Raw genomic sequence first — 13,413 nt, 5'->3', positions numbered from 1 at the left:
TGGGGATATAAACATACAGTGCCACACATTACTATAAGACTCAATATGCATGGGAAAAGCCATTCTTAGGGAAGGGACTATCAGGTGGATCACTGGGGGCCCCAACTTTTGAAGAGACTTATAGCAGCAGCAGCAGAAAGAAGAGACAGAAGCAGGTAGATGCTAGCAACTAAAATATAATTAGTTATGATGTATAATCCTTTTAATATGCTGCTGGATTTGGTTTGCCAGGATTTTCTTGAAGATTTTTACATCTGTATTCATAAGGGATATTGGTCATTCATTTTCTTTTCTCATGATGTCTTTACCTGGCTTTGGTATAACGATAATGCTGGCCTCACAGTATGAATTAGAAAAAAAAAAAAAAAAGAGAGGGAATACTTCCTAACAAGTTTGAGAAGGACTGGAGTTAATTCTTTAAATGTTTGGTAGCATCACCAATGAAGCTACCTAGTAATGGGCTTTTATTTGTTGAGAAGTTCTTGATTACTGATTCAATCTCTTTACTTACTTAAAGTCTGTTCAAATTTTCTATTTCTTTGTGAGTAATTTTTGGTAGTCTGTGTGTTTCTAGGAACTTATCCATTTCACCTAGGACATCAAAGTTGCTGGTGCAAAATTGTCTGTAACATTCTCTTAGTCTTTTTTATTTGTTAAGGTCTGTAGTAATGTCCCTACTGTCATTTCTGATTTTAGTTATTTGTGTGGTCTCTTTCTTTGTCAGTCTAGCTAAAAAATTGGTCAATTTTGTTGATATTTTCAAGGAGTCAACTTTTGGTTTAGCTGATTCTCTCTATTGTTTTCCTGTTTTCTATTTCATTTACCTCTGCTTTAATCTTTATTATTTCTTTCCTTCTGCTAGCTTTGGGTTCAGCTTGCTCTTTCTTTTCCAGTTCCTTCAAGTGTAAAGTTGGGTTATTGATTTGGGATCTTCTCTTTTTGATGAGGAAAACTGGCCCTAAGCTAACATCTCTCACTAATCTTCCTCTTTCAGCTTGAGGAAGACTGACCCTGAGCTAACATCTGTGCCAGTCTTCCTCTATTTTGTATGTGGGATGCCACCACAGCATGGCTTGACAAGCAGTGTGTAGGTCTAAGCCCAGGATGTGAACCCATGAACCCCAGGCTGCCAAGCAGAGTATGCAAACTTAATCACTACACCACCGGGCTGGCCTGGACTTCTTTTATGATGTAAGCATTTACAGCTATAAATTTCCCTCTGCACACTGTCATCACTGCATGCCATAGGTTTTGGTATGTTGTGTTTTCATTTTCATTTATCTCAAAGTATTTTCTAATTTCACTTGTAATTTCTTCTTTGACTCATTGGTTGTTTAAGAATGTGTTCCTTAATTTCCACATCTTTGTGAACTTTCCAGTCTTCCTTCTGTTATTGATTTCTAGTTTCATTCTATTGTGGTTGAAGAAGATATCTGAGATGATTTTAATCTCTTTAAATGTATGGAGACTTGTTTTGTGGCCTAATATATGGGCTATCTTGGAGAATGTTCCATGCACAATTGAGAAAAATATGTACTCTACTATTGTTGGATAGAGTGGTCTATAAAAGTTTGTTAGATCTAATTGATTTACAGTATTGCTCAAGTGTTTTATTTCTTTTTTTGATCTTCTTTCTGTCTAGTTTTCTATCTAATAATAAAAGTAGGGCACTGAAGTCTTGACCTATTATTATAAAACTATCAATTTCTCCCTTCAATTCTGTCAATTTTTGCTTCATATATTTTGGGTCTCTGCTGTCTGGTGTGTATGTCTCTAATTGTCATATTTTCTTGAAGGATTGACACATTTATCAACATAAACTAATATCCTTCTTGTCTCTTGTAAAAATTTTTGACTTAAAATCTACTGTGTCTGCTATTAGTATAGCCACTCCAGCTTTCTTTTGTTACTATTTGCATGGAATATCTTTTCTCATCCTTTCACTTTCAACCTATTTGTGTTTTTGGACCCAAAATGTCTCCTACAGAGAGTCTATTCAAGTATTCCTTATCCATTCTGTCAATCTCTGCCTTTTAATTGGAGAGTTTAATGAATTTATATTTCAAGTAATTACTAATTTACAAGGCCTTATTTCTGTCATTTTGCTATTTATTTTCTATATGTTCCTCAATTTGTCCATTACTGCCTTCTTTTGTGATTAATTGAATTTTCTAGCATACCATTTTGATTCCTTGCTTGTCTCTTTTTCTTTTCATTTTCTTTTCTTTTTTAATTTTTTCTTAAGTGGTTACCTTGGGGATTACAATTAACACCTTCACTTTCTAACAATCAAGTTTGAATTAACATCAAGTTAGTTTCAATAGTATACAAAAATCTCTGCTCCTTTATAGCTACACCTCCCCTCCCCTCTCCACCCTTTATGTTTTTATCTGAATGACTGCATTTTTCTACAGATGAGAACATTGGTACTTGATTTAAAAATCTCAATCTGCAGTTCTTTCAGATTTAGTTCCTTCTTACTACATATATATATATATATATATTTTTTTTTTTTTAAGATTTTATTTTTTTCCTTTTTCTTTCCAAAGCCCCCTGGTACATAGTTGTATATTCTTCGTTGTGGGTCCTTCTAGTTGTGGCATGTGGGACGCTGCCTCAGCGTGGCTTGATGAGCAGTGCCATGTCTGCACCCAGGATTCAAACCAACGAAACACTGGGCCGCCTGCAGCAGAGCGCGTGGACCCAACCACTCAGCCACGGGGCCAGCCCCTACATCTATTTTTTAAAGAACTATGAAGATAAAAACACTGACTTTAACTTTGGACTTTAAATTTTGCAAAGATTATGAGGATTAATAGAATGGAAAGATTACCTAATATTGTATTCTTCTCCTATGGAGAACTGAAGCTCCCAAAATGAGGAATATTTACAACAGGCATTCTGCACAATAGTGAGACGGCATATAAATCAACACCTTTAGACCTTATCACAACTGCTATAAAGGCTCTTGATTTAAGCACTGTTCTGAAGGGTTCCTAATCTAAGGTCTGTAACTCAGCACAAGTCAAATGTTAGACTAAGGGGAGAAAGCATGGGACTTTTCCTTGCTACATGGTTTCAAGAACAAGCCAACAAAGAATCCGTGGATACAAAAAGGATCTAGAGCAACAATCACACCTCACACCCAGACTGTGGTCTCTAAATACCATTTTCTACTAAAAAAAAAAATAAGACTCTTAGAGAAATGGCTGATTTCAGGGCAGGAAATGTATCAGACAAATATGGTATAACATGCCATACCAGAAAATGTAAAATCTCAAGTCTACAAGGTTTATGTCAAAAGGACTCAGGAGATAACTTGAAGAGGCTCTCACTGAACAAAGATGGAAGAACGTGAGCTGAACAAGAATTAATTGCAACAGAGTTCTTAATGATACAAAAAGTACTAATTAATTATTTTTGGAAAGTGCTAAAGGACCACTACCTCAATATTTTGAGGACTAGTAAATAACGGGAAAGAATACACTCTGTATTCTGCCTTTCATGTACAATCTATACCTCAGAGTAACCAAATAGTTGATGAGGTGAAATTTCTTTTATAGAAGCATTTCAGCTAATAAAGAAACATGAAAGAGATTTTGTGATCCTTGATGAACTGGTGAATCTAGGCACTAATCATCGTGCATGGCTAATATCTCAGAGAGAAAACAGGGTGGACAGAGAGGAACATGTTAAACATCAGTGGATACGTTCAGCAACATCCAAAAATGCTCTTCAATGACCCAACTTCTTCAAAAAGTAAGATGCATTGGGGGGGTGGGGGGGGCAACGACAAGGGAGATAAAAAGGGAATCTATTAATTAAAAGAGTACACGGGGACCCTACAATTATAAATAAATTAATTAAACAAAGTAAATTAGAAATGATTGGGGAATTTTGAACACTGACCAGGTGTTTGATGGTTCTGAGGAAGTAATCACTTAGGAGTGACTGTGGTTATGTTTAAAAACAAGTCCTGTCTTTTTAACAGAAACAGTGAAGTATTTACAGATGACATTACACGATGTCTAGAATCTGTTTCAAAATAATTCTAGAGAGAGGGAATACGTAAGATTAACCACAAGTTAATCACCGTCAAGACTGATGGGGACGTGGAAGTTCATTTTATTAGTCTCTTTACTTTAGCATATAATTAAAATTTTCCATATTCAAACGTAAAAAGAAAAAGAGAAGAGATCTAAATAAAGAAGTCAGAAGTAAGGAAAAAGTAAAGAGTGGTAAAAGGCGGGAGGATATCAGTGACCGACTGAGGCTCAGAAAGAAAGTAAGGAAACACCCAAAGTTCCCAATTAAAATCACTCGAGGGGCTGGGCCAGTGGCATAGCAGTTAAGTTTGCACGCTCTGCTTCAGCAGCCCAGAGTTCACCCGTCTGGATCCTGGGCATGGACCTACACACTGCTTATCAAGCCATGCAGTGGCAGGCACCCCACACATAAAGTAGAGGAAGATGGGCGTGAATGCTAGCTCAGAGCCAACCTTCCTCAGCAAAAAAGAGGAGGATTGGTGGCAGATGTTAGCTCAGGGCTAATCTTCCTCAAAAAAATAAAATAAAAATCACTCGAGATTTAATGCTTTTTAATGTTAGTTTCTTATTCCTTTCCTTCTATCTTTAAAAAATAAAAGAGCTACAGTAGAGTGGAATTATCAATACTAATTAGTTTTATAGTGTACAAAATTATTAAAAAGGGATTAAATGAAGTAACAAGTCAAAGCAACTTAAAAACTATAAAATAATGAACAAATAAAAGTTTAAAACAATAAGAACATATGCTTCATTAGGGCAGGGATTTTGTTTTGTTTCTTATTAGAATAGTATCTGGCATCTAGGTGCTCAATAAATATTTGTGGAATGAATGAATAAATAAAACATTAAGTTGATGATTATAAAGTATTTGGTGAAGAAGTTATGGATAGTCAAGCAGCAATAATCTAATAAGCTGGTTTTGTCACAGTAGTAAAACAGAGAAGTAGCTGCAAAAGTAGTCAATACTCCCACACATTTCCTTTTTAGTAGGCATTTCTGGTCTTGGCAGCTCTACTCCAATGTCCTACTCCACTGGGGTTTCCCAGATCAATTTCATTTTCAAACAAGAAGAGTAACAGGAGGAGACACTAATTTCCCAGGCACCATATTAGATCTTTTTGCCTATATCACATTACTTAACCAACATAATCCTCTGAAGGCAATATTATCTCTATGTTTAAAAGAAGGCAACCAACTTGGCCAGATTATGTCAAGCAATACCTATATTTGAACTCAGGGAGTCTTTTATATCTCTTTCCATTTACCATACTAAATTAGGGAGTAAACACCCTGGGAAAAAAGTGCTCTGAAGAAATATGTAAGAATTTTATTTTCTCTTTGCTTCATACATACTTCTGTTGAAAAAGATTGAATTCATAGAGACTAGAGTGTGTAAGAGTTATCAGAACCTCAAAATACTTCAGTATGAGAGAGGATGGAGAGCATTCAGACAAATCCTTCAACTTTAAAAAATATTTTTTAACTATGGATTGGTAAACATATCAATCAACAGCCTGTTTCAAGAATAATTGCTTCTAATAGTTCAAGAAATAAGGGCATGGCGGGGGATGTCGGTGGAGCAGTCAGAACACACACAACATTTATCGATTAAGTTCACTGTCATATGGGCGAGCTTCATGGTGCCCCAAAACAATTACAACGGCAACATCAATGATCACTCATCACAGATCACCATAAGAAATATAATAAAAAGTTTGAAATACTGCAAGAATTACCAAAACGTGACATACAGACACAACCTGAGCAAATGTTATTTGAAAAATGGTGCTAATAGACTAGCTCAACACTGGCTTGCCACAAATCTTCAATTTGTAAAAAACTCAATATCTGCAAAGTGCAATAAAATGAAGTATGCTTGTATAGATTGATAATTATATCTAGACAAAGATATAACTTTCATTTAATACAGATATTTATTAATCTGTTGTACATACTTTGGCTCTAAAATGTTCCCAATGAAAAATTACTTTCATTTTACCTGAGGATGCTTGCAACAATACAACCAATCCCGTAGGTCGGTCTTCAGAGGAGGGGCCACTCTGTCCACAAATAACACAATCATATACTGCCTCAGAAATTTGTGGTTCTGCTGCGGTTATCTCCATGGGAATATCATTCTCAGGAGAATCTGAGGAAAAAAGTTACAGCACTTAATTCCTAAGGAGGAAAATCTCTCTTCAATGAAAATGTGAAAAAAAAACAAGTACAAATAATTTTGAGCTTCAATAATAATAAAGTTATGCAGTAAAAAAAACTATGGAAAAATTACCTTTCTAAAGTAAAATGTTTACTAAGAAAGAGACACAAAAATGCAAACAGTTGATATAATGAAAGATTTTAAATAATATATGGTCAAACATACTTCTGATGTTGTTGTATTATTCACATATAAAATTGAAACCAAAAATACAGAGACAAACATATTTGTATCAAAACAGGAAACTTTAAAATACTATAATTCAAGGAAACAGGGGAGATTATTTGTTCTAGTTTTCTTTGAGGTACCTCATAGGGGAAATTTATAATAACATGGCAGCCCTTGGAAAGAAATGGCAGTATTTCTTAGGAGATAAAAGAGGAACAAACTACTTCTCCTTTACTTTCAATTCTAGTGATTTATCTTAGCAATAATAATCAATACATATTTATTTATGTAAGGAAATCATTTAGATATGACCATATATATTAATAAAACAGAACTACTACAGAAAGTAACAGTAATCTTCTGGCAATATAATGTCATTAACAGCAAGAAATAAAATATTGAGTCAATAATGATTTTCCTATAGACTTTTAAATTCATGAAGCTGTGATGTTGTTCATAGTGGCAAAGAAACGAGTAGAGGGGATTGGTAAGACCAGGGAAGGAGAAGTGATTAATGACATGCTTGAAAGATAGAGGCATACCTAAAGAAATATATAAGTACATGATAGAAATAGGGAAAGAAAGATATACAGTTTAGATATATTTTAATAATTCATAAAGATAAACATATATTTAATATTTATTAAGAGAAGTGACAGGAAAAGGGGCAGAGACCTAAAATAAAACTTTGGATAATGCCCAGTATTAATGGAAATAAAAAAGAAGCCAATAAAGAAATCAGAGAAAAAAACAATACATGAATGGAATCCGAACGAGAAAGCTCAATGTCTATGAAAATAAGATTAATGGGTCAAACTGAAAAGAACATTTCAAAAGAAAGAAAGTACCAGAGGTCATTAAGATCTGACATATGATTACTTTGCTTTTTAGGGAGAAAACTTTAGTAGAGAAAAGAGGGAGTGTGTCTGATTACTCTCAAGTTCAAATGAGAATACGGAAATCACCTGACAAAGTGTCATAAAATAATACAGTCTCATCTTAAGTACCAAAGAACTAGAATTCATTAACTCTATCTCACATGCAAAGATCATTTTCCTTTTTTTAGGTCTTCGTAGAATCAACTTGAACACTCCAAGGAAATCCTAATACCAAAACGCATTATCAAAGAGGCTGCTAAGTCACCTTTTCCAGAGTTTTGGAAAGAAAGGCTTGACAATTTTCTATGGTGATACAGTGGTTAAGGCACAAAAATAAAATAGATGACCTCTTTTTCATGCAAAGTGATTTTTATTTGAATTCTGACTTTAATAATTACAGACACTAATGTCCCTTCCTTGTTTTTCTTCAAGAAACTAAAAAGATCATGGTTTAATTCTTTAAAGATGAGGAAAATCACTGCTTCTGTATATTCTATAATGAATTAAAATATATTATTGGCAACTTATGATTGATTCTGTCATTCTGGTACTCAATTTTGAAATTTTAGTTAAGACTTAAAAAGGACCTATGACCAAATTAAATGCTTATATTTAAATGCTATTATTGTTTCTCAGCTATACATAAAGATATGGGAAAATATTAATTAACAACACTCTGTTCTAAAAGAAGCCAGGCTCAAAGAGTACATATTGTATGTAAATGGTTACATAAAGAACAAAAACAGGCAAAATTAATATATCCTATTAGAAGTAAGGATACTGGTTACTTCGGGAAGAGGCAGTGACAGAGAACATGAAGGGGATTTATGGGATGCTGGTAATGTTTTGTTTCTCAATCTGGAAGCTGGTTACACAGTGATAGCCAGTTTTTAAAAACTCAAACAGCTCTACAATCATGATAAATGTACTTTTCTTTGTGTATATTTCAATTAAAAAATGTTAATGCATATTAAATGAACAGTTCAACTAGATATTTTCTGCAGTATTATGAGATACTTAATTCTGCCAACTGTATGCACACATCAACATCTGTACACATTTTCCACACCAAAAAAATCTAAAAGGGTTATGTCCTGCAAATTGATGCAATGAAGAGACTACAATGATTTTCTCTAGGTAAACTAAATGAAGACAGATGCAAAACTGAGAGAGTAATAGTCAAAGATGGGAAATTCAAGTGCTACCAGAAACCATACTAATAACGAAAACACTGTTATAAATAACCCTTCATTTCTTAAATCCTACTTTGTCTGTCAAAACAATTAAAATTTAATGTGTCTCTGTGTAAAATTGACACTTGCCCTTTTAAAACAGAAGTGCCTATTTTTAATCATCATAATTAATATTATTACACAATAGGCAAAAAAGATGAATAAAGCAATAGTTAACTCATCTATTTAGTTTTACACGAACAGAAAAGAATCTATCTGAATTAAGCAGGTGATTCTTTTGAAAGCTATTTCAATCTGCCAAAGTTCTGTTTACAATCACTGTGTTAGAATGACTACAAAATAGCTCCAATTCTCCACTTCTTTCTGTAACCATGATCTTTGCAATGTGACTTCACAACTCCTCCCATCAAGAGGTACAATTTCTTTTCCCTGCTCTTTGTATATGGGTTGGCCTTCACTGCTTTAGTCAAGAGAATGTGGCAGAAATAACAGTATGCCTTTCTAAGACTAGGCCTCAAGTGGTCTTGCATGCTTTCTCTCTTTCTTTCTCTCCCTCTCTCTCTCAACTCTGCCACCTACAGGAGAGTAAGTCTGGACTAGCCTCCTGGAGAAAGAGAGCCCACATGGAACAGAGCCAAGTCGTCCCCCCCAGCTCAGGCCAGCCCTCAGTTAACCAACCAGCAGACCACAGATCCATGAGTAAGCCCAGATGAGATCAGCTAAGCCCTTTGCAGAAAAGTTTGGTCCAAATCAGCAGAACTACCAGTCAATCCACTGACTTATGAGATAACAAATGATTATTGTTTTATATCACTAAATTTTGGGGTGATTTGTCACATAGCAATTGCTAACTAACAATGTTTCGACTGTATGTTAATTACAATATGTAATCTTCCAAAAGAATTGCAGAACTCTGCCTTACTATGTGAGTCTTGAAAGCTAACATTCAAAGTGATAAAGGTGTTTCCATTCAGAATATTTTTAGTTTAAGGGAAAAAGTCATTTTCCAACAATAGCATTTTAATTATCATCAGAAGGAAAAGCTTCAGCATTCATAAATATTACAATTCTACTTCACGAGTTTACATTATTACATAAAATTTCTTATTCTAATATTGGTTAAAATTGCTTAAAGTCTATTTTTCACATAAAATTAATCATTAATTACAAACTAGCATCTGCCTTTACTTTTAACTTTTACACTTATGAATTCACTGGATTAATTTAAACTAAAGCAAGTATTTGGAAAACAATCAAATATCTTCTTGCTGCATGTTTCGCTTTTGTGTTTATGGCATTTTGTGGATGAACAGAGGAAAGAATAGATAATGACAGGGATGATATATTTAATGCTCTCAAAACCATATGAAATATATTTTTGTTTGAAAACATTAGGCCTCCCCTGGGGAACAGTCAACTGCAAAACACAAATATCACAGGGTAAGGTGTGGTCTGCAGCCCAGTGTAAGCACCGAGAATGTTCTTTATTGAATAAATTGATCCAAAATTATAAGTGTTTTATTTGGTTTTAAGAACACTAAGCCACTTTAATTTTACCTACAACTGAGAAGTACTTACTAGTAACCTACTAGACCACAATACCTTTTCTTTTTACCTACAAGATTAACAAAAATACAAAATTTGATAAAATATTCTAATGACAAGGATACAGGGAAATTGATACTCTGACATACTCAGTGAGAATGTAAAGTGGTACAAATGCTATGAAGGGAATTTGGCTATATCTAGCAAAATTAGAAAAGCATTTACTCTTTGACCCAGCAATCCCACTTCCAAAAACCTATCATACAGATACATTATCCAAAAAAAGAAAGATATATGCACAAAGATATTTGCTGCAGTACTATTGATATAGCAAAAGACTGAAAATAACCCAATTGTCCAGCAATAGAAGACCATTTGAATAAACTATGGAAGACTCGGCCATACCACCCTGAACGTGCCCAATCTCATCTGAATAAACTATGGAAAATCTACAAAATGCAAGACTATACAGCTAGAAAAAGGGACGAAGAATATCTCTATACACTGCACGGTGGGATCTCCAGGATATAATGTTAAGTAAAAAAGAGCAAGGTAGAAAAAGAGTACATAATGTTATCAATTACCTAAGAAGGGGACACTGGAAATATAAATATTTTCATATCTCGGTATAAAATATATAAACATATTTATATCCCCAATCCCCCTTCTTACATAAATGGTAGCACAGATAAGTAAATATATGCATATTTGTTCATGTTGTTAAAAAATAAAGGGATAAACCTCAAGTTGAACTGTGCAATTAAATAACAAAATAAACAGCTGCCTCCACAACTAACAATAAAAGTCAACCAAATCCTGATCTATGCCAGCTCTTGCTTGGACTATCCCACTTTTCAAAAGAAATCTTACAGGATGGGTACTGTGGACAGATCCCATTTCTCCTAGTATCTCTTGCTCCTTCTGCTAACAACAGGCCTCAGTTTTTGTTTAGGATGATCCCCTCCCTCACCATTCGCTTTTAATTCACGTGCTTTGTGGGGAGCTAACTAAGAGAGGCACATCAAGAATTTTTGCTTCAGCTATTAGAAAAGCAGTATTCTTTTCATTCTGGTTTTCTTTTTTTAAAGATTGGCACCTGAGCTAACAACTGTTGCCAATCTTTCTTTTTTTTTTAATTTTTTCTTTTTCTCCCCAAAGCCCCCCAGTGCATAGTTGTATCTTCTAGTTGTGAGTGCCTCTGGTTGTGCTTCATTCTGGTTTTCTAAAAAATAAATAAAACATTCCAAACACGTTGAATATCCCTTCTTTCTTGTGCTTTCTGTCTGAATCAATCAATCATCAGGTCTATTAATTCTTACTTCACAACTATTCTCATGTCTGTCCCTTCATATCTCCAGGCTACCAACTTGGTGGGGAGGTGGTGACTTAACTCCCCTTAATTTGCTTCAAATATGAAGAAATAGTAAGGAGCAGACAAACTTTGTTGAGTTATAGCCCAGGCACTACCATTTACTGTATAACCTCAAAGAAATTACTTAATCTAAGTCTAGGCATCTTCATCTGGGAGAATACCACTTATCGCATGCGTATGTCAGGACAAATAAGCCAATATACAGAACGTGTTTAGCATAGTGCTGGGTACACAGTTAACATACAAAAATATATATCATCATCATCATCATCATCCCCTGAAATTCATACTCTTACACCTAGACCCAAAATACAGAAAACGTTTTGTGTACACAACCTTTATAATAATTAAAATTAGAAAAAAAGTGAAATCCAATTATGAGGGAATTACTAAGTAAATTATAGAAAAAAAATAATAACAGTAACAGCCAATGCTTATAAATACCTATTATTTGCCAAGTACTCTGTTTTAAATGTACTAATACATTCCATACTAACAACAAGCCTATGAAGTAGGTCGTATAATAATCCCTTTTTAACTACGGGCAAACCAATTCAGAGAGAGGTTAATTAAATTACTCCAGGCAATGGTGCGGCTCAGATATAAACTCAGGCAGTCAGGCTCCAGAGTCCCTGCTCAACCACTACACTATGCTACCTCTCCAATGAAGTACAACCTTTAAAAATACCAGGAGTTTTAGTAATAATATAGGGATATTTTTATGCTAAAATATTAAAAGGTATGATACAAAACTGTACTATACAGTATCATCAGTAATGAACGTGCCTTTTAGATGGTGGAATTAGAGATAAAATTGGTCCTTCTTTATGCTTTTCCGTACCATACAATTTCTATGATTAAAAAGGAATAAGTTTGACACCAAAAGCAAAGGCAACAAAGGCAAAAGTAAACAGCTAGAACTATATCAAACTAAAAAGCTTCTGCTCAGCAAAGGAAACCATCAATAAAATGAAAAGGCAACCTACTGAATGGGAGAAAATATTTGCAAATCATATATCTGCAAAGATCTCACGCAGTTCAATAGCTTAAAAATCCAAACAATCTCATTAAAAAGTGGGCAGAGGATCTGAATAGACATTTTTTTCAAAGAAGACATACAGACATACATGAAAAGTTGCTCAGTCTCACTAATCATCAGGGAAATGCAAATCAAAACCACAATGAGATACACCTCACATCTGTTAGGATGGCTATTATCAAAAAGTCAGAAAATACAGAAAATAACAAGTTTTGGCTAGGTCGTGGAGAAAAGGGAACCCTTCCGTACTGTTGGTAGGAATAGAAAATGGTGTGGCCACTATGGAAAATGGTATGGAGGTTCCTCAAAAAATTAAAAAGAGAACTACCATGTGACCCAGCAATTCTACTTCTGGGTATTTACTAACTCAAAAGATGTGGCACCCCCATATTCACTGCAGCATTATTTACAATAGCCAAGACACAGAAGCAACCTAAGTGTCCATCAATGGATGAATAAAGAAAATGTGGTGTACACATATATAATAGAATATTGTTCAGCCATAAAAAAGAAGGAAATCTTGCCATTTGTGACAACCTTGGATGGATGGACCATGAGGACAAATACTGTATGATCTAACTTATATGTAGAATCTTTCATTAAAAAACACACTCAGATACAGAGAACAGACTGGAGGTTGCCAGAGGTAGGAGGCAGGGATTGGGCGAAATGGGTGAAGGTGGTCAAAAGGTACAAACTTCCAGTTATAAAGTAAATAAGTCTTAGGGATGTAATGAACAGCCTGGTGACTACGGTTAATAGTGTATTATATATTTGAAAGTTGTTAAGAGAGTAAATCTTAAAAATTCTCATCACAAGAAAAACAATTTGCAACTATGTGTAGTGATGGATGTTAACTAGATTTATTGTGGTGATCATTTTGCAATATATACAAATGTCCAATCATATCTTGTACACTTGAAGCTAATATAATGTTATAAAGTCAATTATAAC

General features: G+C 34.4%; 1 protein-coding gene across 8 annotated transcripts in view; it reads right to left on the bottom strand.

Moving 5' to 3' along the window:
* Nucleotides 1-13,413, bottom strand: part of UBR3 (ubiquitin protein ligase E3 component n-recognin 3) — a 229,243-nt gene that overhangs the window by 90,856 nt on the left and 124,974 nt on the right. For all 8 annotated transcript variants that reach the window (XM_046658019.1, XM_046658018.1, XM_046658012.1 and 5 more), the window contains one exon: nucleotides 6,046-6,195. In XM_046658019.1, coding sequence (XP_046513975.1) covers nucleotides 6,046-6,195 — 150 coding nt within the window. The remainder of the gene's footprint in view (nucleotides 1-6,045; nucleotides 6,196-13,413) is intronic.

The sequence above is a fragment of the Equus quagga genome, chromosome 4, assembly GCF_021613505.1.
Source record: "Equus quagga isolate Etosha38 chromosome 4, UCLA_HA_Equagga_1.0, whole genome shotgun sequence".
Lineage (NCBI taxonomy): Eukaryota > Metazoa > Chordata > Mammalia > Perissodactyla > Equidae > Equus > Equus quagga.
This window is presented reverse-complemented; position numbering and strand designations above follow the sequence as displayed.